This window comes from Ostrinia nubilalis, chromosome 21 (genome assembly GCF_963855985.1).
Source record: "Ostrinia nubilalis chromosome 21, ilOstNubi1.1, whole genome shotgun sequence".
In the NCBI taxonomy this organism is placed as follows: Eukaryota; Metazoa; Arthropoda; class Insecta; order Lepidoptera; family Crambidae; genus Ostrinia; species Ostrinia nubilalis.
In genome coordinates, this window is record NC_087108.1 from 4,753,577 (window position 1) to 4,779,754 (window position 26,178).

At 38.1% G+C, this 26,178-nt stretch overlaps 1 protein-coding gene across 1 annotated transcript; it reads left to right on the plus strand.

Moving 5' to 3' along the window:
* Positions 1-1,643: 1,643 nt before the first annotated feature.
* LOC135081984 (cytochrome P450 4C1-like) lies at positions 1,644-26,178 on the plus strand. Its single transcript, XM_063976737.1, has 11 exons — positions 1,644-1,713; positions 6,987-7,153; positions 17,918-18,021; positions 18,436-18,526; positions 18,807-18,989; positions 19,229-19,304; positions 19,426-19,732; positions 20,018-20,086; positions 20,581-20,749; positions 21,371-21,550; positions 25,973-26,178. The coding sequence occupies exons 2-11, from the start codon at positions 6,988-6,990 to the stop codon at positions 26,137-26,139; spliced, it is 1,512 nt and encodes a 503-aa protein (XP_063832807.1). The 5' UTR covers positions 1,644-1,713; position 6,987; the 3' UTR covers positions 26,140-26,178.

Genomic DNA, 26,178 nt, shown 5'->3' on the forward strand with positions numbered 1-26,178 from the left:
TTAGGGGTAGGGGGGTCGACTATGTCTCATTTTTTCTTACAAGGGGGTGGGAGGGAGTCTCTATGTATAGTTCCTGCCTACCTGCTTCACAGACGCAGAGGTCCCGGGTTCGATTCCGAGTGGGGCAGATTTTTCTGTTCGGTTTGGTTGCTGGTAGGGCTTGTTCTTAGTCCGCCTGGCTAGCTACCACCATCTTACCTAAGTCTGTCGCCATAAAAACAATGTTATAAGCATTGTTGTGTTCCGGCAGTTAGAGGTAAGATAGCCAGTTCCTCCGTGGTTGAGGATTCCGGGTGAAGCTCGCTTCCACCTCCGGCCTGATCATCACTTACCATCAGGTGAGATACAGGCCAAGAGCTTCCTCGTTATGGATAAAAAAAAAGTTAAAATAAACTTTGAAAAAACGCGGGCAACCGCGTAAAAGCAGAGTTTGGCTCGGATACGTATAGGAAACGATTTCCATTTCTATGGCAACGGACCCGCTCCACCTACACAGCGCCTCCTGGGAATCCCCGCTTGTGTACTAGTCTTCAAACGTGTACGTATTAATTTTTTCGTTTAGATTCTTACGTAATAATATTCAACAAGGGGAGAAGGGGTTCTTATTAGGGGGGAGGGGTCAAAACTAAGACTATTCTTACGTATAAATTAATGGCCCCATACCTACTTCAATTAACCAAATTGTATTTTTTTTTTTACTTTAAAGTAAATAAATGGATCGAAAAATATTTTTTATGAATTTATGACAATACTCATAAATTAATCTGACGTTGGTAAGTCCTAAAAATGAATTTTATCTTTTTTTAAATTAAGTTAATTTATTTAACAAGCCCTCGACCTTCATTCAGTGAGATGCGGTTGTGACACATTGTGACTTGACCACATAAGTCCTTATTAAGTTAGGCTGTGTTCACAGTTATGAGAAAAAACCTGTAGAGCGCCTATTCGGATGGGAATTTTTTCTATTTTGGGCAATATTTTTTGTTGAAGTTTGATCAAAAGCGCTAGTTCAAAAGAAGAAGCCCGTGACGTCAAGGCGTGCTAGAAAGTGTAAGTGGGCGGGGCATATAGCTCGCAGAGCTGATGGCCGCTGAGGCAGAAAACTTCTCGAATGGCGACCACGGGCCGGAAGACAGTGTGGGTAGGCCCCCCCACTAGGTGGACCGACGATCTAGTGACCAGGGTCACAGAATAAGTATGCCAGGGTCGCGGCAAGTGCCTGGATGCGGGCACAGGACCGGTCGTTGTGGAAATCCTTGGGGGAGGCCTTTGTCCAGCTGCATAGCTGTGAACGTCATTTGACTGAAACGAAAGAACGAACTGAGATTGTTTTAGAGTGTCAATAGCCTTTTTTGAACAGATGCTCCGCTACAGTTATTTAGTTAAGAAGTGTGAGACAAAATAAGTAATATGACTAAAAATATTCAACACATAAATGTTCTTGAGTAGGTACCTATAATAATAAAATGTGCAATTGTGCAAGCTGCACGAAGTTACGACTTGAAGAAAATAACAATTACGATCTTCAAAGAGCGCATAAAGAAATAGTCCGTCTTTAAAAATTAAAAATATTAAAATAGGTGATACTCCAGTGTGAATACGCCCCAACTGTTTTAAAGCACGCTACATTGCCAACTTTATTTATGTTGTCACCGGTACCTCTCAGGGTAGTACTGCGGGCGGTAGTGGCCTGCGTGGAGCTCAACGAAACAGGTAAGCATCGATCGAGACTTATATGTGACCTACTAACTCTACTATACGACACTTATACGACCTTTGGTTGCTACTATAACCGTAATAACACCATTATGTGCAATTATGCGCCTCGTCCTTTTGAGGACTCTGTATGGTGTGGACAACTAATTTAATTGAAAATGCTAATATCATAGTTCTAAAGATAAGTTATTCAAAGAGCCGCATCTTCTCAATTTTAAAGGATATTATTTATTTATCAGTAGGGACCGGATTATAATGCATTTGCATATTAAAGTCATTATCAGTAGTAATAGCATATTATTTTATCTAAAATCAAGTGACGATTCATATTAACGGTACATTTACAACAGTTTTCTGAGTGCAGAGCACTTGTTTACTCTACGTCCCGAAATGTTACAAAAGTGATAATATTTTTCAAATCAAACATTTCTACTTACAAATTAATGTAAATGATTGAAGACACAATTTTACCTCTGAACATTGAACTTGATTTTACAAAAAATACGTTCGTTATGCAGATAACTTATTTAAAAATGTTTTAGTAGTAGAATGTGTTTCTTTAATTGGCTTATGTTCAAGTTGTATTTTCCTGCACATTTATGTACAATTAAGGGTGAATATCCCAAACACGTTTTTTACGCGGCGGAGCTGAGAATCGATGGGAGAAATGTAACTAGAGCGATGATTTTTTTTCTGTATATAGTTTAAACAGCGTTTTACACGATAGCAAAGTCTTCAGGACAATATGTAGTTATTTTATGTGCTAAAAAAATTTTCAAAGGCCCAAAATCTAATAGCGGTGGCGCGTCCTAACTCTATTTCTACTCATAAATTGTGTTATTCCTTCTTTCTCGAGGATTCTAGTAATTTAAGAATAGTATAGCCATAAAATACATTAAATAAGACTTCCAAATGATATGAAAGGAATGTGATATTTTATATTTTAAGTGTTTTAAATAGCCTTTCAAAACTGTCCCACGAAAAACAGCAATTACAGTGGCTCAATTTCGACACTCTCTTACTTCTCCAAAGAAGCTTTGAGAGACGTAGAGTTCTTCTTCCCTGCATCACTCAGCTGTGTCCTCCTGATCGGGCTATAAAGACTTGCGACTTGTGGTATTGTTTTTCCAGCAGACCCGTAAATATTTGTATCAGCGGCACGGGAATACAAAATTTTTCAATTTCGCTGACAAGTGTATGAGTGAAAGCTACTTACTTAGATGCTAAACGATTCTTTAACATGATTAAAGTTTGGTGTTTTGTTGTATCTGCATACAGAAATTATTTATCAGAATTATAGTTTTCTTTATAATTTGAATTTTGTTACAGTTTTTTAATTCCGGTGGCGCAATTTCGGTGGCTCCGGTGGCGAATCTATTGCAAGAATTGGTCTTATTGGCTCTGGAGCATTGTACCTAGGTCTACTAAGGTCTCAGTCATAACTACTATATCGTCAGTTAATCGAAGTTGTGTGATGTACTCGCCGTATCTTGATACTGAGCTCGGTCTAGCTCTGAAGCTTGAAAATCTCTAAGTGAGAGGTAGTGAAGACTTTAAGAGATTATGGTGTCTCCAACTCTGAACCCTCGCAGCAATCAGATAAGTTTTGAGTTCTGATCTTGGGGGAGGGCTGATATGATGAAGTTTTCATACAAATACTTCAGAAGTTGCATGTATCGATAGTCAATTCGACGCCATTAAAGAGACTGTAGCACAGCCCAGGTCTTGACCGAATCGAAGAAGGTACAAAAAGGCCAATAATAATGACTGATTATAGTCCTCAGTCTTCTGCATAATTTGACGCAGCATTAAATATGTACGTAGTATTACGAACGTCTTTTCGAAAATGAGGTTGTCTGGGAGACTGGATGTTGGATAGCAAGAGTGCATATTTCAGGAAAAAGCGGTAAAGCCCGAAGCAGGAGGCCTCACCTGACTCTGGACCATCGCCAACTTCCATTCCATTCCAGTCTCTACCACCACCACCATGTCTTGTTATTGTTATTTTTTGGTTTATCGGCCAATAAACATGGTGGTATTTAAGGGAACTTTAGTACTAGCATTCCATCTGATTTCATAAGCTCAGTTGTGATTTCATTATCTCCTGGTACATACCTTGTTGTTTTTAATAGGGCATTCTAATCTCGCTCAAGCTAAAGTCTAGGATATCTTCGCTAAAGTGTCGGAATAATCTCGATCTTCAGCCTAATTACTAGTAGTGCTTCTTAATCTCTCCTAGCAGCTTAGGCATTTACCAAAATGGTTCTGCTATCTTCGTTATTCATGTTGGTATATTCAATTTGGTCCTCGCAAATAGATACTTTCGATTTATTGCAAAAAATCATCTCTATAATACACTTTGTATCAGCGTGAGGACTTGGATAGCTATTTATACATCGATACTAAGCAGAATCTTAAAAACAGATGAGAATAGTTCTGAAACAGCTAACATTTCCCTAGTCTCGTAGGTTGCAATCTATTCTGCCACTCGAGCTGAAAATTCGTGGGGTTTTGGAGCTGGACTGGCACTGGTCGTGGCTTAGACTTCATCAGTCGACATCTTTTGAGCATCTTTTATTCGGCATTCTTCTATTTCGGTTATCACTTCTTCTTCTTCCTCGGTCCCTCACTGATGAGGATCGCGACCGCAGATAGTGTTCCTCCATAGACTGCAGTCATAAGCTGTGTGGTGATCGGAAAATGCACATGTGATTAAATTGCCTGTTCGTCTAAAAATGATTACTACATTTTGATTTTTGCAGTACTATTAGGGTGCAGCTCAGTACGCTTTTACAGTTCTGGCATCTTTTGCTAGGCCTTCTCTCTCCATGAGGGTGGCTGGATTTAGTCCTCCGTTTCTTAATTGTACTACTTTCATTTAGCTCATTGTCGCTAGGTTTGCGTTAAAAAACGCAAACCTAGCGACAATTAAATTTCCGTTAAATTACCCTGTCACAAATATATAATGTGTTAGTTCAGTAGCTGGTATAGATCTAGAAATATCTTCATACTTAATCTCTAGTTCGCATGGTCTTTAGCGAATAATAAGTTGCGTAATTCTGAGTGTAGGATAGGTATGATACCATCATGAAAACTTGGCTAGCCTGGACCAATATTTTTACTTATGGAAGATAAACCTAAAACCAACCTGGGGCAGTTGGTCGCCCTCCCGGGACTAGAGTTGGTTTCTGGGTTTGAGGGTCATGTATGATGTCTTTGTGATGAGTATAGTTCTCTATGGAGGGATTTTGCCGTTATCACCATGCTTAGCAGGCTGGTTGGTAGTTCCAGTATGGTAGTATAATACCTGGAAAGATGCTGCAGCCCACCCTCCAGTATTTTGATTGCTTAGTCGGCTCTTACGACTCACATGGGAAGATCTGATGCTTTTTTAGGGTCACAACACAGGCCTGAATATCGTTTTTAATTATAAACATCTTTACTGGATAATAATACTTAATTGATTACAAATAAATAAGTAATTTGAGACAATCATCCATAACATTCCGAATTCCGCTGTATAAATAAATTTCGGTGGATTGATTCTTAATTCCGGTGGCTCAAATACAATTTCGGTGGCTCTTGATAATTTCAAATTAACATATCTCGAGAAGTATTAATAATATTTTGATCTCTACCATATCATTGAATAATACAAGTTATTTACTATTATTTCTGCCACAAAAAAGTTTTGGAAAGTGGAAATTAAAATTCGCCACCGGAATTAGGCAAAAAACGAGTTTGTTGATATTCACCCTTAAACAAATAAAAATATCCGGTCTCTATTTATCAGTATACCTTTTTTTTTTTTTTCGGGGAAAAAATGCATTGACATGCATACCTATCCTGCGGGGACAGGGTAGGTTATGTGGGGCTCACTAAGTCAGAAGGACAAAGGCATACCCACTAAAAAGACCCCGGTGCTCCGTCATTCGCCTTAAGTGGGAAGGAACTGTGGGATTCCGGACAAAGCCTTCACTACCACAGTCCCTCCCGGCGATTGCCCGCCTCCACGGCGGGCCCTACAGGCCCCCCAGGACGGGGGGCGACGGGAGCAGCTAGGAGCACACAGCTGTTCCCGTCCGACGGTGGTGGTGGCCTGTGCAATGCAGGCGAGGGCGCCCCCACGCCCCCGGCCCGCTGGCCATCACCGAGGAGAGGAAACTGGAGGCGATCATACTGTCGCCTCCTCTGACCCCTCCGCCGTCGCCGGAGTGAGGGCGCGTTTGGATCATCTTCGCGCTCTCGCTCCGCGGATTTATCAGTATACCTAGCCTAGCTATACCGTTCAAACACAAGTTCCTTTATTGATTGCATGGTGTCTCTGTTATGATTACGACAGAATCAGATTCACGTTTTACATCTTGGTACCATTGGTACTTATCATAGAAGTGTAGAAATTATGGTCGTGTTTTGCAAAAAATCTTGCAAGTGGGTTTATGACTCTACATTTTCATACTAATAACTACTTACTAAAAAAAAAACATACGGGTCGCATTGAGAACCTCCTCCTTTTTTTGAAGTCGTTTGATAAAAACCTGTCTGCCAATTTGACCACTGACCCAATTTTAGGATCATAATTTTTTTAAAAGTTGATCAAAATATTACTGAACCAGTAAATGTTTTGCAATAAAGTTCTTATAATACAACATAGCAATCGCATTCTTGTTAAATATAAACAACTGTGATTACCAGTAATTATGGTTTAATAACTATTGAACATATTCCTGGTGCCTAGAAATGGTTAAGAGTGATTTATTTACCTCTTCCTGCTGCTATAATTGATAGTTTTAATTGCCCATAAAACGGACAGGTATCACAGCAGGTATAGTGTGCATTGCCTTGTTACTTATGGACTAAGGCCCGGTCTTATTTTGTGGCCCGGTTTCCACCAAAGCGGAAAGCGGGATGTGTCGGGTCGTCAAATGTTTCTATAGAATTTGCGGAGCAGAGATGAGAAAATCTGATTGATTATTCAAAACTCTTCTCCGCTCCCCTCCGCTCTGCTCCATCTTGATGCAAACCGGGCCTAAGAGCTGCTCTGTGGACGCCAGGACGACCCTCACTATTTATCAGAGGCACAAGCGAAAGTTAGTTTCCACACTGATGTAAACTACTACTAACTTACTGAGTTTCTTCCGCCACTTCTTCTCAGCACCAGCCCATATGTTGTCCCGAAGTGGTGGTAGGGCAAACTATATTTGGGACGTGTATAAGTGCCCTGGAAAGGGCCTATACCAGTGATTAAAATATATAATTTGACTCCGCAGCATGCTGTGGCCACTTCTGGTGCTAGGTCTGGGCGGGCTGTGCGTCTCCGCGTGGCTGCAATGGCGGTACAAACACCGAAGGCTGCTGAAGATGGCCGAGGACTTCCCCGGGCCCCCGACCCTGCCTGGCCTTGGCAACGCTCTGCAGTTCATGTGCCAGCCTGAACGTAAGTAGAGGACTATCCTACTTCCTATCTACAGTAAAATGGGATCTGTTGATATTCTTTCATATTCTTTCACGGTAATCAATGCTGCGAGTCCGACCAAATTTTGTAGGTAAGTATAGAGATAAGTTTGAGACACAGGAAAAAGGGACAGATATGCGTGCTTTCTGTGACAGATCGAAGTTCACGCGGTCAAAGCCTCAACAAGGTACCTATTAAGGAAAATGTGTTTTTGTCCGTTTGATACGTTTTTATGCCTTAACTTTGAAATATAACTAACAAATTATCTTGACGCATGATAGGAGGAAAAGCTTTGCCAAAAATTATGAAATAGGGGAATAGCATGAGAAACCACAAAAAGCTCGTCTACCTTTATGTTGATTCCAAACGAAAGTAAACATGAAGATGAAGGTGAAAGTATGACATCAAAATATTTGTGATCTGATGCATTAATGGGGGTTATTCCCAAAGGTCCACGACTCTATTGTTCTTATTTCCCACCGGGTCCATGAAATTTTAAAATGTTCATAGTAAATGCTTTTTGGACCTTTGGGAATAAGCATTAATGGATGTCGAAGAACTGGCAAATAAAGAGACGTTTCATCTCGCCGATTTACATTGGTCATTGATTTTATTTCTCAAACGGTCACTTGGGTCATCCCGTGCCACCGTATTACGGTGCAATTTTTCAATTATCTCCAACGTAATGGTCAGGTCACCGAGGTGCCTTGTCTCTAATCAATGCAAATCAAAATAATCGTCTCGTTTCCGCGAACTGTAGGTCGCAGCGGACATAATGGCTGTGTCAACCGAGATTATCTGAATCAACGACTTGTAATTAGCGTTGTTGATAAATAAAAGGATAATTGACTCATTGAACGTCGTATAGTACTGCTTGCTTGGAACTACAAGCTTCAACCAGGCGGAGAGCAAATTACTGATAAACATTCTTCGCCAGCAAAACTATTGTAATCTTTAACTAAATATATGATCCTGAAATACAACTTGATTAATCGGAGGTCCCATATTAACTCGATCGTTTTTATAAGCAGTCTTTTTTGATCAAATAATTGAAACTTACAAAGTTACAACCAATTGGTGCTCGTGCGGAATTAAATAATTACTTAGCGTTAGAAGATCTTAGATTACTTGGAAAACTAACCACAAGTTAATTATGTAAGAACATAATAATTACTAAATATAATGGATGGTAAACCAATTGGTTCATAAACGCACAGTTGGTGAAAACAAAAGTGTACGACTTAAAAATAGCTCCATTATCAAACAATGTAGTTTGTATTCACAAAGATCGTTGTCCATCTACGCCATAAAAGAGCAATAATTAAGAGCCCCTGAACGCCAAAAAGATCTGGTGAAGGTCGCGGGAGGTGCCTGGATGCGAGCAGCGCAAGACCGGTCTTTGTGGAAATCCTTGGGGGAGGCCTTTGTCCAGCAGTGGACGTCTTTCAGCTGAAACGTACGAACGAACGCCAGACCTCCGGTATTTTATAAAATGTGAAAGGTTGTCAACACATTGGAGAACGATGGATCATCATTATGTTTGGACTATCGTGGCTTTGGCAGTGTGTTCACATGAAATTCCAGTTTTGCAGAATCTCTCATTATTGGATCCCGAAAAACGTAATGTAAAAACGAGGCCATAAAGTATTATCTTATTTTAATAAGCCCTAAGCTAACTATCAATTTCTAATCATCATAATTTATGCCACATTTAGCCAATAAGTATAACAGTATTTTTTTCATTTACGATAGTGGATTCCGAATCAGAAATAACGAGTCTAAACAGAATCAATTGTTGCAAATAGGTCACTTACTTAGGTATTTTCGCCATTGAGATCATAGTTTTCCCCCTTAACTCAGCTTCTAGCTTTCTCTTGATGGTGAGCTGATGAAGTCAAGTACTGGATACCTCAGAACCTTCGGCAAAGGATCTTGGTAACTCGTTTGCCGAAGATTCTGAGGCCACCTGTTACATGGCAGCTAACTTCTTGAGCTCCATTTTTTATTTTCTTCTTTTGCAGCCTGGATCTGAAATAGAAGCAAATTTTATCAACAACGGTTGAATTTCATGGAGTAGGTACCTATGTTATCTATTTCTACCCACTTAAGGTAACGTACCTTTTCTGGGCAGTGTCTTCTCCAGTCCGCGAGGAGAAAACCTCTATAAAAAACCACTGGAGGAGAGGATTCCCTCGAAGCCAGAGGAGCGAGCCTCTAGCCTGAAGCGGAGCTGCAGACGAATGTCCAACCAGGACAATAACTCACGGCTCCGTTTCTTTGGGCTCTAGTGGAAACCTTCGGGTTTTAGTGGGTAGGCCCCGCCTTTGTAAAGTGACGTCCACTCATTTAACACGAGACATAAGAATAAACTTGCTGTTCCATCATTTAGGTTGCATAAGATAGGTAATTCATTCTTGGGGAAATGTATTACAATCTGTTAGAGTAAATTGTAAATATCTATTCTTGTTTGCATTTTTTTAGAAATTTTACTTGAAATTGTTATGTTTTAGTTGATATTTATTCCCATTATTTAAATTAGTTATGCTGTGATAAGTTATAGTAGTCAAAATAATTAAGATATTGATTATTATGGCGCTTTCCGGTGGCAGTACTTCCGTTTATAATATTAAATTTTTGTTAAAGTTAAATGACGGTTTCCGGTGTTGATTTATTCATAAATTATTATTTTGTAAAATAAATGATGCTTTCCGCTAAGCAGTTTATTTAAAATAATTAATTATTGCTTTTCTTCCAACTTCCGGCGGCTGGTGCAGTTAACTGTCTTTACAAATAAAATGTCTCAATATCCGGTTGATGAATTTTGATTTTTAAAATTACTTATGGATTTTTAATAGAACCGCTAACGCTTCTAAAATGTTTTTCATGAGGTTTAATATTTTATGACAGCTTGCATTGTTTGATTTTGATATTCTTTAAATAATTGTTTGCTTTTAACCGTCACTTCCGTTTGCCGCGCTTAGTTGTTTGTTCGAGCCTATAAAAGAGAGCTCGATCATCAAATGGCATTCTGTTACGAGCAGTCGTCAAGTGAACATCTCACTATCCTGAGTATCGAGCTCTCTCCGCCGAATGTAAGTTATTTTTTTATAATTATCTCTGTGCTAATATTATTTTGTGTTCTATTATATTGTAACTATGTTATTTTGTGTTAATTTGATGGCCATATTTCCACTATATTGCTTACAAAGTAATTAAATATTGTTAATTACTGTCGAATAATATTTTAATAAATACCTCCCATTATTCACTAAACAGTTTTGTGTTTTCCTTTCAATAAAACCTATTTTATAGTATGATGTCTCTGTAAATTAGTAAGGTAGCATTTCTATTCGTAATATTCTGACTAGATAGCCACAAGTTTCAACAGTTTTCAGAAGTGGGATTCTTACCAAATCCATGTTTTCTGTCCATTTTTTTTTTCTTAAATTACAGTCGAATATGGATGACGACGGCAATACGAGAAGTGTCTCACCCGTATTGACGTGGTCTACAAGCCGCCGACCAGTCCAGCGGCAACCAGCGTCTCATCGGTCAAGCCGCACTCCACCACGGGTTTTGAAGTCTCCGAGGCACCGGTCCCGCAGCCAGCACACCCGACAGTCAAGAAGCCGTTCCCGTAGCCCTTTCGAAGGGCCTGGGATCCGGCATCGTTCTCGAAGCCCGGTCCGTGATCATCGCCGAAGCCATCGGCCCCGAAGCTGGTCACGTCGCCCTGAAAAGGTGGAGCGCCGTCGCAGCCAACGCAGACGAAGCCGAAGCCGAAGCCGAAGCAGTCAACGGGTCCGTGGGCATCGGCAGTGTTCCTGTCCACATGGCCACTCAACAAGCGAAGCTCAGCAGCGGCGCCACGAGCAGCAGCGCCACGAGAAGCAGCGCCACGAGCACGAGCAGCAGCACCACGAGCAGCAGCGCCACGAGCACGAGCAGCAGCGCCACGAGCACGAGCAGCAGCGCCACGAGCACGAGCAGCAGCGCCACGAGCAGCAGCGCCGGCAAACTCCAGCACCGCACCAAATATCGGGTGAGCATTTTTCGGGTTCTGATCATTCATTATCCCTTTTATTACAAGCTTTAAAAAGTATTGCGCCTGATCCTGATAAATTAAGCTCTTTTCACAATACTATTCCTGAATTTGATCCCTCAAGGAAAGAGCAAACGATGAATATGTGGATTCTTAAAGTAAACGAGTGTGCTAAAATTTACGGCTGGTCTGATCGACATATCGTACATTATGCTATGCCTAAATTGCAAGGTGTTGCAAAACGTTGGTACGAAGGCCTTCCATCGGTGCTCTTTTCTTGGGAGGAATGGCAGACAAAACTATTGGCGGCTTTTCCATCAACTGAGAATTACGGGCAAATGCTTAGTGAAATGCTTGCCAAACGTGCTCGTTTTGGTGATTCCTTAGAAGAGTACTATTATGAGAAAATTGCTTTAATTAATAGATGTGAAATTATAGGACGTAGGGCGGTAGAATGTGTGTTGCACGGCATTGATGATCGGGCTGTTAGGTTAAGTGCAGAGGCTGGACAATTTGATGATTTAGATAAATTACTTAGTTATCTTCGCAATACTAAAAGCGTTAGGACACAGAACCTAGATAAGAAACCAAAGTCTACCCCTTTTAAAACAAATAATAATGATACGATTTCACGGGCTCCAAATTCAAAAGGCCGTCCCATACGATGCATTAATTGTCATCAAGAAGGACATATTGCTAGTCAGTGCTCTCAACCTTTAAAGAAATGTGCCAAGTGTTTAAGGTTAGGTCACGAAACTGCAGATTGTTACAGCACAAAGCCTTTACCTGAGAAATCTGTAAATCGCATTAGACAGGACAACGCTATCAACAAAAAATTTTACAAGGTAGCCTTTGTCAATAATATACCAATAGAATCGTATGTTGATTTTGGTAGTGAATGCTCCATGCTCAAAATATCTGAATTTACGAAATTAGGAATTTCCCAATGGGATACAACCAATTTACCATCTCTTAAGGGATTTGGGAATTCAATAGTACCTACACTCGGTAGAATAGAAGCCAGAGTAGTAATAGATGACGTAGAAGCTTTGACGGAATTATTAATTGTCGATGACGACGTTATGCAGGTACCACTGATGATTGGTCAAACTTTCACGGAACAACCCCACATAATTATACAAAAAACTAGTAGCCGATTAGAGATTTTTCAACTGCCTAATGAGTCATCACCTATCATTAAGGTAAAACTCTTTTGTTCCAAAGATACTTCGGTAACTGGTAATTCAATTTTACCTGTGTACACAAAACCAATATTCCATGGCGAGGTATACGTTGAGAGTGGTAAACGGAATCACCAAGGTTATGTAATTCAACCAGGACTATATTATATAAATAGTGATGGAACTGGCAGTATTGTTCTAAACGGGTTTAGCGGTCGGCCTTTTGATATCCAGGATGATATGTGCATAGCACGTGGTAAAGTTGCACTTGAAGACAAAACAGAACAAGAAGTCTTAAGTGTTTTGCAAGTTAACATTCGGGACCAACAAAATGATATTAAATACTCTGATTTAAATACTTCTCTTCAAGAAGAAAAGGCCAATGATCTTTTAAAACTATTAAACGATTACCGCAATTGCTTTGCGCTTTCAATGGCAGAGTTAGGTAAATGTAACATTGCTGAAATGTCTATCAATTTAGATAACGATGGTCCTGTAACGTATAGGCCGTATCGCTTAGCTTTGAAGGAAAAGGAAATAGTCAGGGAACTTGTAGGTGAATTGTTAGATAATGAAATTGTCAGACCTTCAATATCTCCTTATGCTAGCCCTGTAGTACTAGTAAAAAAACGTACTGGGGATTACAGACTTTGTATAGATTATCGGGCTTTAAATAAGAAAACCTGTAAAGAGACTTACCCCATGCCATTGATCGACGATCAATTAGACGCACTTGGAGGTAGTGTTTATTTTACTACGCTGGATTTAGCATCTGGCTACTACCAAATTTCAATTAAAGAACAAGACCGTCACAAGACGGCTTTTGTAACTCCCGATGGCCATTATGAGTTTACTCGAATGCCTTTTGGTCTGGCAAATGCTCCTGCTGTTTTTCAGAGGACAATGCATTTGGTCTTGGGTAATTTACGTCACCAAGAAGCTTTAGTATACTTAGATGATATTATCATCCCGTCCAAAACTATAACTCAAGGGATGGAGCATTTAGATGCTGTATTAAAATGTTTGCTTAACGCTGGTCTTACACTAAAACTGAGTAAATGTGTATTTTTTAATACGAAAGTAGACTATTTGGGTTTCGAAGTGTCTGGTGATGGAATTAGGCCTGGTAGTAGGAAACTAGAAGCCGTAGAAAAATTTCCAGTCCCTAAAAACCAACATGCTGTCCGACAATTTCTAGGGCTAGCCAGTTTTTTCCGTAGATTTGTACATAGTTTTTCGATCATTGCTAAACCACTTACTCAATTGTTAAAAAAAGATGCCCAGTGGGTCTGGGGCTCAGAACAACAATTAGCTTTTGACAAACTTAAAAACAGCTTAGTTCAGAAACCTATATTAGGTTTATACAATCCAAGAGCTGAAACTGAACTCCACACAGATGCTTGTAAAATTGGGGTAGCAGGCATTCTTTTGCAAAGGGATTCTGATAATCTTTTAAAGCCTATAGCTTATTTTAGTAGGCAAACTAGTCCTGAAGAGCAGAATTATACTGCTTACGATTTAGAGACTTTAGCAGTTGTTGCATCATTACAAAAATTTCGGCCTTACTTGTTCGGATCAACTTTCAAAATTGTTACTGATTGTAATTCTTTGCGAGCCACATTTCTTAAACGCGATTTACTGCCCCGTGTAGCTAGATGGTGGACTCAAATGCAGGAATTCAATTTTACTATTGAATACCGAGCGGGGACGTCCATGGGGCATGTGGATGCATTAAGTCGCAACCCTCTCAATGAGTTAGATGTGCAGGCTGTTATCGAGACCGATTGGATAACAACGGTACAAACTTCTGACTCTGAAGTACAGCGAATTATAGGCATTTTAAAAGACCCTGCACTAAATGACATTTCGGATATTAAAACCAATTTTAAACTCAAAAATGGAAAGCTTTATCGTATTACTACTGATGGTGATAGGTGGGTCGTTCCTAAGGGGGTTAGATGGCAAATCGTTAAGCAGAATCATGACGATATTGGTCATTTCTCTCATGAGAAAACTTTAGAAAAGATAAAAGCAAACTTTTGGTTTCCTAAAATGCGAAAGTTTGTCAAAAAGTACGTTTCGTCCTGCCTTGAATGTGCTTATGCCAAGTCAGCTGGTGGTAAACAACCAGGCTTTTTAAACCCGATAGAAAAGGTAAACGTACCTTTTGACACTCTTCACATAGATCACGTAGGCCCTTTTGTCCGTAGCAATACATGCAACACACACATGCTGGTTATAATCGATGCTTTTACTAAATTTATTTATATAAAGCCCGTCAGAAACACCAAAACCTCGACAACTATTAAAGTTTTGAGAGAGTACTTTGGGATCTTTGGGGTACCACGTCGGGTAATTTCGGATAGGGGAACTTCTTTCACAAGCGAGACCTTCAAAAGGTTTATGGTCGAAAAGGGTATAAAGCACGTGCTTAATGCCGTTGCTACACCCAGGGCTAACGGCCAAGTAGAACGTTATAACAAGGTTATTGTAGATGCGCTGACAGCTAAATGTATTGGCACATTAGATAATAAATGGGATTCTCATGTATACGATGTTCAATGGGGAATAAATAACACCTTTAATAAAGGTATCAATTGTACACCCGCAGAAGCATTGTTTGGTCTTAGACCTAAAGGTTCAAGCGATAGTAAAGTTTTGTCTGCCATTGAAGACTGTCCTGATGCTAGAGAACGTGACTTAGACTCTATCAGGGAAGAAATAGCAACTCACGTTAAATCGTCTCAAGAGTTACAAAAGAAAAGTTTCGATAAGAAAAGATGTAAACCTATAAAATTCAATATTGGTGATTTAGTAAGAGTCGAAAGGCAAGTTCCAGCAACAGGACAGAGTAAAAAACTAATTCCCAAATTTCAAGGACCTTATAAAATTGTAAACGTGTATGACCATGACCGGTACCAAATAGAGGACACTCCCCTGACTCGCAAAAGTGGGAAAGCTTACTCCTCGGTTGTCGCAGTCGACAAAATAAAACCTTGGCTTAACTTCTCCCGACCTCATGATAATTTGCTTAGTGATGAAGGATCAGAACCCGAATAAAATATTCCCAACATAAGGCTGTAAGAGCCAACTTATTAAGAGACGACAGGTCTCGCATATTTAAGGCCGACAGGGTCTAGCTTGCTTCAGGCCGACAGGGTCTAGCTTGCTTCAATGGACTGACAGAGTCCTTATTTTATAAGTACTTAGTATTTAAGAGACGACAAGTCTAATATTTTCTGACCAATGGACTGACAGAGTCCAATGGTTTTGCTATAATAATATGATTTTTATATGTAATTACTAAGGTGATTTATTATTTAGGAGACAGTAGATCTCTTCTTTTTTTTCTCTCTTGAAATGGACCGACAGAGTCAGAGATGATTATAATGATTATATAAATTTATATTATAACTATAATTATGATGTATGGTTCTATTTGTGACTAGTGCGAGGACACACAAAGTATTCGGATGGCCGAATCTGTTAGAGTAAATTGTAAATATCTATTCTTGTTTGCATTTTTTTAGAAATTTTACTTGAAATTGTTATGTTTTAGTTGATATTTATTCCCATTATTTAAATTAGTTATGCTGTGATAAGTTATAGTAGTCAAAATAATTAAGATATTGATTATTATGGCGCTTTCCGGTGGCAGTACTTCCGTTTATAATATTAAATTTTTGTTAAAGTTAAATGACGGTTTCCGGTGTTGATTTATTCATAAATTATTATTTTGTAAAATAAATGATGCTTTCCGCTAAGCAGTTTATTTAAAATAATTAATTATTGCTTTTCTTCCAACTTCCGGCGGCTGGTGCAGTTAACTGTCTTTACAAATAAAATGTCTCAATATCCGGTTGATGAATTTTGATTTTTAAAATTACTTATGGATTTTTAATAGAACCGCTAACGCTTCTAAAATGTTTTTCATGAGGTTTAATATTTTATGACAGCTTGCATTGTTTGATTTTGATATTCTTTAAATAATTGTTTGCTTTTAACCGTCACTTCCGTTTGCCGCGCTTAGTTGTTTGTTCGAGCCTATAAAAGAGAGCTCGATCATCAAATGGCATTCTGTTACGAGCAGTCGTCAAGTGAACATCTCACTATCCTGAGTATCGAGCTCTCTCCGCCGAATGTAAGTTATTTTTTTATAATTATCTCTGTGCTAATATTATTTTGTGTTCTATTATATTGTAACTATGTTATTTTGTGTTAATTTGATGGCCATATTTCCACTATATTGCTTACAAAGTAATTAAATATTGTTAATTACTGTCGAATAATATTTTAATAAATACCTCCCATTATTCACTAAACAGTTTTGTGTTTTCCTTTCAATAAAACCTATTTTATAGTATGATGTCTCTGTAAATTAGTAAGGTAGCATTTCTATTCGTAATATTCTGACTAGATAGCCACAAGTTTCAACACATATTTAACAAAATACCACACAACCTTGTCGAATTGCCAATAAACAAATTTAAGATACATATAAAAAATACCCTTATGTCCAAAGGGTACTACAAGGTTCGAGACTATATTGATGACAAGGATGCGTGGTCAGTTCAGTCTGCACATATTTGATGTACTTAAATTTGACTATTCTTACCGTTAGATAATTCCTGGCAATAAGTGGTGACTGAGTTTGTTCCGGCGTTTCTTCTCAGCACTTGCCATATGTTTGTCTCGAAGCGCTGGTAGGGCCCAAAAGATAAGGAGACATGTAAAGTGCCCCATAAGGGCTATCTTTTCTTTTTTTATTATTTTCTATTGACGTTCATAAGTGCCACTTGTGGTCTAAACTGAATAAATATTTTTTGATTTTTGATTTTTTGATTTTTTAGTAGGTAGGCGGGGAGAGTCCCACATAACCCACTGGCCGTCCCCATCGACCAGTGGCATACCCAATGCATTTCCCAAAGCATTTCCCGACGTAAAAAAAAGGATTTGCGCTACGTTTGGTAGGTTCTATAGATAGGATTTCACTGGACACTTCAAGACTGACACTTCAATAGTATTCGTTCGTCTATATAGGACAACGTTTTTCAACATTCTTAGTAATTAAGATAGACAGTGATCTACAATCATGATTCAGTGGTGCTTAACATAAGTTTACATTGATCAACCTACCTTTAATTAAAGCTTAAAACAATGAATCAGTAAAAATTACAGCTATTAAAGCCAGATTTAAATACTAATTGGACTGATCGGAAGACGTAGTGCATCTAGACAAGCCTCCATCTTGGTGGACCGACGATATGGTGAAGATCGCAAGGAGTACCGAATGCGGACAGCTGGACCAATCGAAGCGGAAATCCTTGGAGGATCATGGCCTTTGTCCAGTGCATATTATGACTATGTATTTTTAAAGACTGTACCCTTGAAAAGGAGGCGGACAATAGTGACTGAGTTTCTTGCGTTGCTTCTTCTCAGCACTGGCCCATTTATTGTCGATAACGAATGAAACAATAATCATGAAGAATAGTATGAAATGATATTCTTTGTTTTTTTTTTCAGAATTGATTGTAGTATTCAAAGAGCTGATGGTGTATGGAGACGTATGCAAGTTCTGGCTGGGCCCAGACCTGAACTTTGTAGTCAGCAATCCAGATGACTTGAAAGTAAGTTTTACACGAGTTTTTAATTTGTATCACTCTCTACAGGGAGTGGTTTTGTAAAACAACGCCCATCTCAGGAGTGGTAGTACACGGTACTAATGCCAAAAAAATATAAAAAATATTTTAAATTTTCACGGAAAAATCCATGAAATCAGGAAATGGTAGGTAGTTACGCGGGCGAGCTATCGGTTAGTCCCTCCTCGCTCTCCCGGGGCGGCGGCCGCATGCGGTGGGAGCGGTAACAAGCGCCGCGTTAATAGTTAAAATTTTATTTATATTTTTCTTGTATCTTTCATGTGTACCACCCCTGAGATGGGCGTTGTTTTACAAAACCACACCCTGTATAATAGACCTACCACTATTCTGCTACGCAAGTAATAACAATATGGTATAAAAGAACAATAAATTTGTTTTCAGGTTCTTCTTAGCAACTCCAAAAACAGCACAAAAGGGCCTCAGTATAAATACATGGCAGACGTGCTTGGAGGAGGTATATTGAGCGGTTCAGGTACGAATTAATTCTTATTTGTCGGAAATATATGGAACCTTCTGCACACGACTACCTATTGCCCAATATTCACAAACGAAGCAGAAAATCGAACACACAGCGTTGAATAGAGCTCTGTGATTGATTCATGTGTCACCCCGTGCGTCCACGTGCACTGTGAAACCTGTGTGTATACGGGCGTAAGGCTCTACTAAATGATTCCATAGTCCCTTACGTACATACGTCGTAACTTAGAAAATTGTCAAAAAACATCTTCCAGACCTTTTGGGGTTAATTACAGGTCCAGCCTGGAGAAAGCACCGCAAGATAGCCAACCCCAACTACGGCAAGCGAGCGATCGAGAGCTACAGCGACGTGTTCAACAAGGAGGTGGACCTGTTGATGGAGAAATACCGGTCGCTGCAGAATAAGCACATCGACATATACCACTACATCGTGAGGACCACCAGCTACTCTGTCTGCCGTGAGATAATCCCTACTTTCTTGTACTTTAGCTTGAAAAAGGGTGTCACCAAAAATGGCAAATTACCAAAGGCTTTTTAGGAAATAACAGTTTAGGAATCCCTGGTAACAATCCATTACACTAGGACCATTCTCGCTAAAAATTCGATGAGTGAAAATTCCAATTTGATTACTAACATAAAAATGCAATGATTTTGTAGTAGGTTAGGTACCTATTGATAAAATTATGTTCTTTTCTAGAGACGCTCATGGGCTTGAGTAAAGAGCAAACAATGAAACTGCCGTATATTGAAGGAGTTATAGATGAAACACCAAGGTAATCTTCAATTTTCCTCTTGGAAACCACCTTACCAATTTAAATAAAGAAAGAGGTTCTTATATATCAGTCTTGCAAATTGTTTATACGAAAGTTTATGAACATTATAACATTTTCACAGATTATACGACATAGTCTTCGAAAGGATGACGAAATGGTACCTCCAGATCGACCCTGTGTTCTGGATGAGCAAATACTTCAAACAACAAAACCACTTTGTCGATATGATAACAGAATTTAGTAAACAGATCATCAAACACAGACTGGAACACCTGAAGACAATAGGAGAGCACTATAAGACAGATCTGATGAACTCCGAAGAGGATTCTTTGAAGAATACCCAATTGAGTGTTATTGATAGGTTCCTACTTTCAGGAGAATTGGAAGGGGAGGAGCTGTTGAAAGAAACTTTTACTATTTTTACGTCGGTAAGTGGTAATAGTTGATTTACGTCATGTCGTTGAAAACTCAAGAGCTCTAGATATGCTGCTTTTACGCAATCAACGAAGCATACAATACTCCTCATTTAGCAATTTGTAGTAAGTGCTGCTTTGAGCTTCCAAATATACATCATAATGTTGTCCATTCAGAATGGTATTAAGTCTTCTGAGTGCTAGGTTTAATCAATCATCATAGATATTACTGGTGAAGTCAGCAGTTGTTTGGTACATACAATCTTTTAATTTTTAAGACTCGTTTAACCTTGGTTTCAGAGTCAAGAGGCATCAGCTAAGATAGCATCGTTCATACTCCTTATGATGGCGTATCACCCAAAATGCCAGGTAAATACATAATCTGCTAAAATTAGAAAGGTAAACATAAAAATACAAAGAAATAATTACAATTTAATACGTTCATTAAACATTTTGAACATCGCAATAAAAGGTTCTTCTCAATAAAAGATGAATCTAGACACGCGGCAGCGTGTTAAGCCAAGTTCAAGCAAAGGAACTGGCCAGCCAGCGCCAAGTGTAATATTACACGAACCATTGGTTACCACTTTTGACCCTTCTTTAACTCAAAAGTTCAAAACCTCTTTAACATAAACACATAAATTCAAATTCAAATTGTGTTTATTGTGAAATCACAGGTACATAAGTCAGGTCATTAAATAAAATTTGTATGATAGATCAGCTGTGTTCCGCCGCATGGGCATACAATAATGGTAAGATACATGATTGGTCAAATTACATTTTAAGAAATTGATAGGTAGTAAAAAGCAAAGTTTTAAATAAATAAATAAAACAAAGTGTGTTTATATTTATTTCATTTACAGGAGAGACTGTACAAAGAGATAAAGAGCGTGATAGGCGACTCTGACAGGCCTGTCACTGACGAAGACCTGAAGCAGATGCCGTATCTGGAGATGGTGTTCAAGGAGGTGCTGCGGCTGTTCCCCATAGGAGCCATCTTGCAGAGGAGCGTCACTGAAGATATTGTCATAAGTAAGGAACATTTTAATAGGTTAAGGTGAAAAATTATACATGCGCCACGAGATGGACGGAATTCACCATTAAATATCGTCATAGACTGCGGCGGACTCTAGATGCGCAAGCGTTGCTTTTTGCTCACGGGAAGTAAGACATAAAAGCTGCACTAAATACCTTATAGATGCAAGGCTTGGAGGCGTTTTGTAATATAATAGCGATCACAATACATAAATCAAAACCGGTGTACAGGGTCATTTAGAACTCCAGTGAACTATAGAACAGCCGCTCGACTAAAAAACAATTATCGGTATCTGCCCAGCTGCTTGTATTGACAAAAATGCTTATGTGATACGCACTAACTTTTACTCGAAGTTGAAACATAAATGACATAGGAAACGAATTATTTAAACCCATTCATGACACCTTTTATGATGTCGTCGGTCCACCTTGCGGATGGACGTCCCAAGCTGCGTTTTGCGTGGACCGACGACATCATAAAGTTTGCGCTGGACGCAGGCTGCTACCAATCGATCAACATGGAAAGCATTGGGGGAGGCCTATGTTCAGCAGTGGACGTCCTATGGCTGAAATGATGATGATGATGATGATTCATGACACGACTTTAATCGTTTTCAGAATCGGGCACAATACCAGCCGGCAGTTCGCTAACGATCCCGATCTACCACCTGCACCGGGACCCCCGGTTCTGGGAGAACCCCGATGCCTTTGATCCTGACAGGTTCAACCCGGAGAACACCAAGAAACGGCACCCTAACTGCTACATACCCTTCAGCTTGGGACCTATGGATTGCCTGGGTAAATAAACCTCTTTTTTTCCTTGGGTCCGAGACTGCCTCTAACATGCTCTGATGATCGGTGGAAGTGAGTAGTTATTATGATTGGGGTGACAGTCAAAAACTAGTTCTTGAGTACAGATGGTGCGCTAGGAAAACGTCCAGTTATTGCTGACAGAAACTGGATGGATGTGACAAGCCAGGTAAAAAACACGTATTAAGATGTCCTATGTCCATCAGTGAATCCATCACTTAGATAATGATGATAATGTTAATGAAAGCCTATTGCAACTATACAGGGTGACAGGTAAAGCGATACATTCCTTGAAAGGGGTTAAAGTAGAGCTTATTTGTAGTCATTTAAGTCATATGACACCATGTCCGAAACTTGTTCATTTCCAAGTTATTCAAGATTTAAGTATTTTTTTAAAAATCTCCAGATTTTATGTTAAAATGTATCCTTGTAATGAAGAATACGGAATAATGTTTACTTTTTTGTTGTATTCGTATAGCTAAATAATAAGATTGACATTTTAAATTAAAATTTGCAAGAAAGAATCGTCATTACTCAAGTAAAAGCTAAAAAACCATGTATTATTTTGCAAAAAAAATATGTTTTAGGTAATTAAACGAAGAATTTCCAAGAAAAAATGTATGGAATGTTGTGTACAAATTACAGAATTTAGTTCCTTGATTCATTAGCAATTCAAAAAGGTACAGGTGTTTAACAAACACTACATAATTATTTTTTTGTGGTAGGGTTAATATTGGGACGTGTAAAAGCGCTTTTTTAAAGCCTATTTGCAAAAATAAATGAATTTTATGAATTTTTAATTTTTATTTTTTATTTGAATTTAAACGTCTAGTAAGATACTTTCATAAAAAAATAAATAAATAAAAAAGTCACACTAACAACTGTTCTTGGGTCTCAATAAATGAAAAACTTAGTATTTTAATAATAATTGTATCACCTAATTTTATCTAGGTACATTATTTTAAGTCCTGCTCAAACTGTAAGCCCCGTCTTCTAATACAAGCTCGTAGTCTGTTTCTCACTTCTGTTTTTGTGACTCTTGTTGTCATACTTTGCTGAATATCTTGAGCTGCCCTCTGAATGCGCTCACGAAGCTTTCACACACACAGCACACTTTCGGCTCAGTGTACGCCAATGGATGGATCAACAATATCCACTTCGTTGGATTGGGCGCGGTGGACCCATTCCTTGGCCAGCCAGAAGTCCGGATCTGACCCCTTGCGATTTTTATTTATGGGGTCACATGAAGTATCTCTTGTATGTTACCCCCGTAAACAACGAGCAAGAGCTTCGTGAGCGCATTCAGAGGGCAGCTCAAGATATTCAGCAGTTTGACAACAAGAGTCACAAAAACAAAAGTGAGAAACAGACTACGAGCTTGTATTAGAAGACGGGGCTCACAGTTTGAGCAGGACTTAAAATAATGTACCTAGATAAAACTAGGTGATACAATTATTATTAAAATACTAAGTTTTTCATTTATTGAGACCCAAGAACAGTTGTTAGTGTGACTTTTTTTTTTTTTTTTTTATGAAAGTATCTTACTAGACGTTTAAATTCAAATAAAAAAATAATTATGTAGTGTTTGTTAAACACCTGTACCTTTTTGAATTGCTAATGAATCAAGGAACTAAATTCTGTAATTTGTACACAACATTCCATACATTTTTTCTTGGAAATTCTTCGTTTAATTACCTAAAACATATTTTTTTTGCAAAATAATACATGGTTTTTTAGCTTTTACTTGAGTAATGACGATTCTTTCTTGCAAATTTTAATTTAAAATGTCAATCTTATTATTTAGCTATACGAATACAACAAAAAAGTTAACATTATTCCGTATTCTTCATTACAAGGATACATTTTAACATAAAATCTGGAGATTTTTTAAAAAATACTTAAATCTTGAATAACTTGGAAATGAACAAGTTTCGGACATGGTGTCATATGACTTAAATGACTGCAAATAAGCTCTACTTTAACCCCTTTCAAGGAATGTATCGCTTTACCTGTCACCCTGTATATTTCGTAAACCGTCAAGAGCCCCATAATGAATAAATGCTTACCAACCAACTCAGTAGGTCTAGTCAAGTGTCACTTTTTGATCGAATCCATAAAAACTATAAAAAAACGCCGGAGCTAAGGCCTTTAGACATTGCAACTTTTACGACTGTCACGTTTTGCCACTCGTATATATGGGGGGTAAAGAAGGAAGCACATTATTATTTTTAACATGGAGTTTTTTAAAAGTCATTGTCTTACATAAGACTGTGGTCTTACGTTAACGTATTTAGGTACACACGTACCTACCTACTTATTAATATTCCATTGCATAATGATGTTAGTACCTAGGTAGGGTAAACCGTATAGCTATTGCCCACTTAAAGATTTCAAACACATTGAGATGAAAAATTAAAGAAAGTATTTTAATTATCGACCATTTATGACTTTTTTCTTATAACTCAATAAACTGTTAAACAGAATATTAACAGTTTTTAGTTAAAACTTACGTAACTTAGAAAATCCCAACTAATATTATAAATGCGAAAGTAACTCTGTCTGTCTGTCTGTCTGTCTGTCTGTCTGTCTGTCTGTCTGTCTGTCTGTCTGTCTGTTACGCTTTCCCGCTTAAACCTCGCAACCGATTTTGATGAAATTTGGCATAGAGATAGTTTGAGTCCCGGGAAAGAACATAGGATAGTTTTTATCCCGGTTTTTGAAACAGGGACGCGCGCGATAAAGTTTTTCTGTGACAGACAAAATTCCACGCGGGCGAAGCCGCGGGCGGAAAGCTAGTATTGAAATAAATTTAAAATCCTCCAAAAAGTACAGTCATTGCCCATTACTTACACTAATTGCCCACATCAAAGCACAGTAATTGCCCAGTATCTTAAAACAAAATAATCAAGTTTAAAATGACAAAATAGGCTTTAAATAAACAAAACAAAACATAAACTTAAATTCTAGTAATACAGTCTTCAAAATTTCAAAATAATTTCAAAATAAATTGCGTTTGGCCTTATTAACATATTATCAAATATTTCTTGAGCTGATGTTGATGAGTCAGAATCGGTAGAGACAGAATCATCTACTTCAAAACATAGATGACGCAAAAATTTGAGTTTTATATGTAAATTTTATATGTATTTATTTTTTTATCTTCTTTGATATCAGTTCAAGTGGTTGCTCAGAATGTTCAATTAGCTTTTGGTTATTCTTCCCTAATGTTGTATCTATTTCCTTACAATTAACATTTTCACTAGTAGATTTAACGTAAGATTTTCATTTTTTGTATTTGCGTTTGAATTTTTATCAATTTTTTCAAGCCAAACCATATTTTTCAGCAATTTATCTTGTAGATAAATTGTTGGATACATCTTGTACAGCTTCGATCGCTTTTTGCAAATGTTCTATGCTATATTGAACTTTTGGAGTCTGGCATACTTACTGAAAATGAAACATTAAAAGCCATTTCAATATTTATGCCTGTAAATTGCAAAACAAGTCTAGCAATGAGCAACTTAAACACTGCTACTGTATGGTGGCAACACTCTAATAATAATTGTCCTGGGCAATAACTATACATTAACATATGGCAATAACTGAAATCATGGTGGGCAATAACTAAAAATATACAGATTTACGTGCAGTGATTACCCACCGTTAAAATTACCGTTAGAAATCAAATTTTATCAGTTATTTTCATTGATAATGGAGAAAACACTTCTAATTTCATCATGACTATACACCATTAGTTGAATATTAAATAACTTGCAAAAAAATTTAACCTCTAAGCAAGTAATTCCTTAGTAAAATTGTTAAAGTCTTTACCTGTTTGAGTAACATTTTCACCCGTCTTGACAAAATCCGCCATAACTGTTTTTTTTTAGTGTTTCCTATTGTAAATTTTAAATCTACTGTACATTGATCTCGGAGCCATCTACTTAGTAAATTCAAATCTAACTAGAGTGATTCAAAGTCAGCACCTGACAATATTATTCTTAAAGCGGGCAATCACTACCAGTGGGCAATCACTCTCTGGTTTACCCTACATAGTTTCTTGACTTTTTTACAATAGGTACATTTTAAAAAACTGCAAAAGGTTCATCATTATTTATACAACACCTATTAACTTTGTTTGTAATTGTTGAGCTGCTTGAGCTGAGTACTTAAGTTTTCTCAACATCTGTGCAGAGTTTCTTTCATTCATGATAAAGGATGAAAGTTTTCCATCCATGAAAATTTTATATTTTTACTATTTTGCGCAATGCAGTTTAAAAAAAATGTTTCAACAATAATAACATTGTGTTAGATAATGTATCAGAAACATTCGCGTAAATAAAGTTAATATTAATATGTACCTACCTAATTTAAATAGAACCATTGTTATTTACTTGTGTTTTGTTCCAGGTCGGTACTTTGGGACGAAGTTGATAAAGACTCTGTGCGTAAGAGTCCTGAGGGAGTTCGAAGTGACCACCTCTGAAACCTACGAAGATCTACGAGTGATAATCGCGATATCGGTTGCCTCTGTTAACGGGTTTTCTGCGGTGCTAAAGCCGAGAACAGCTAAATAAATTGTAATGTGACTGAAATAAAGAAATTCTTTTTTTTTA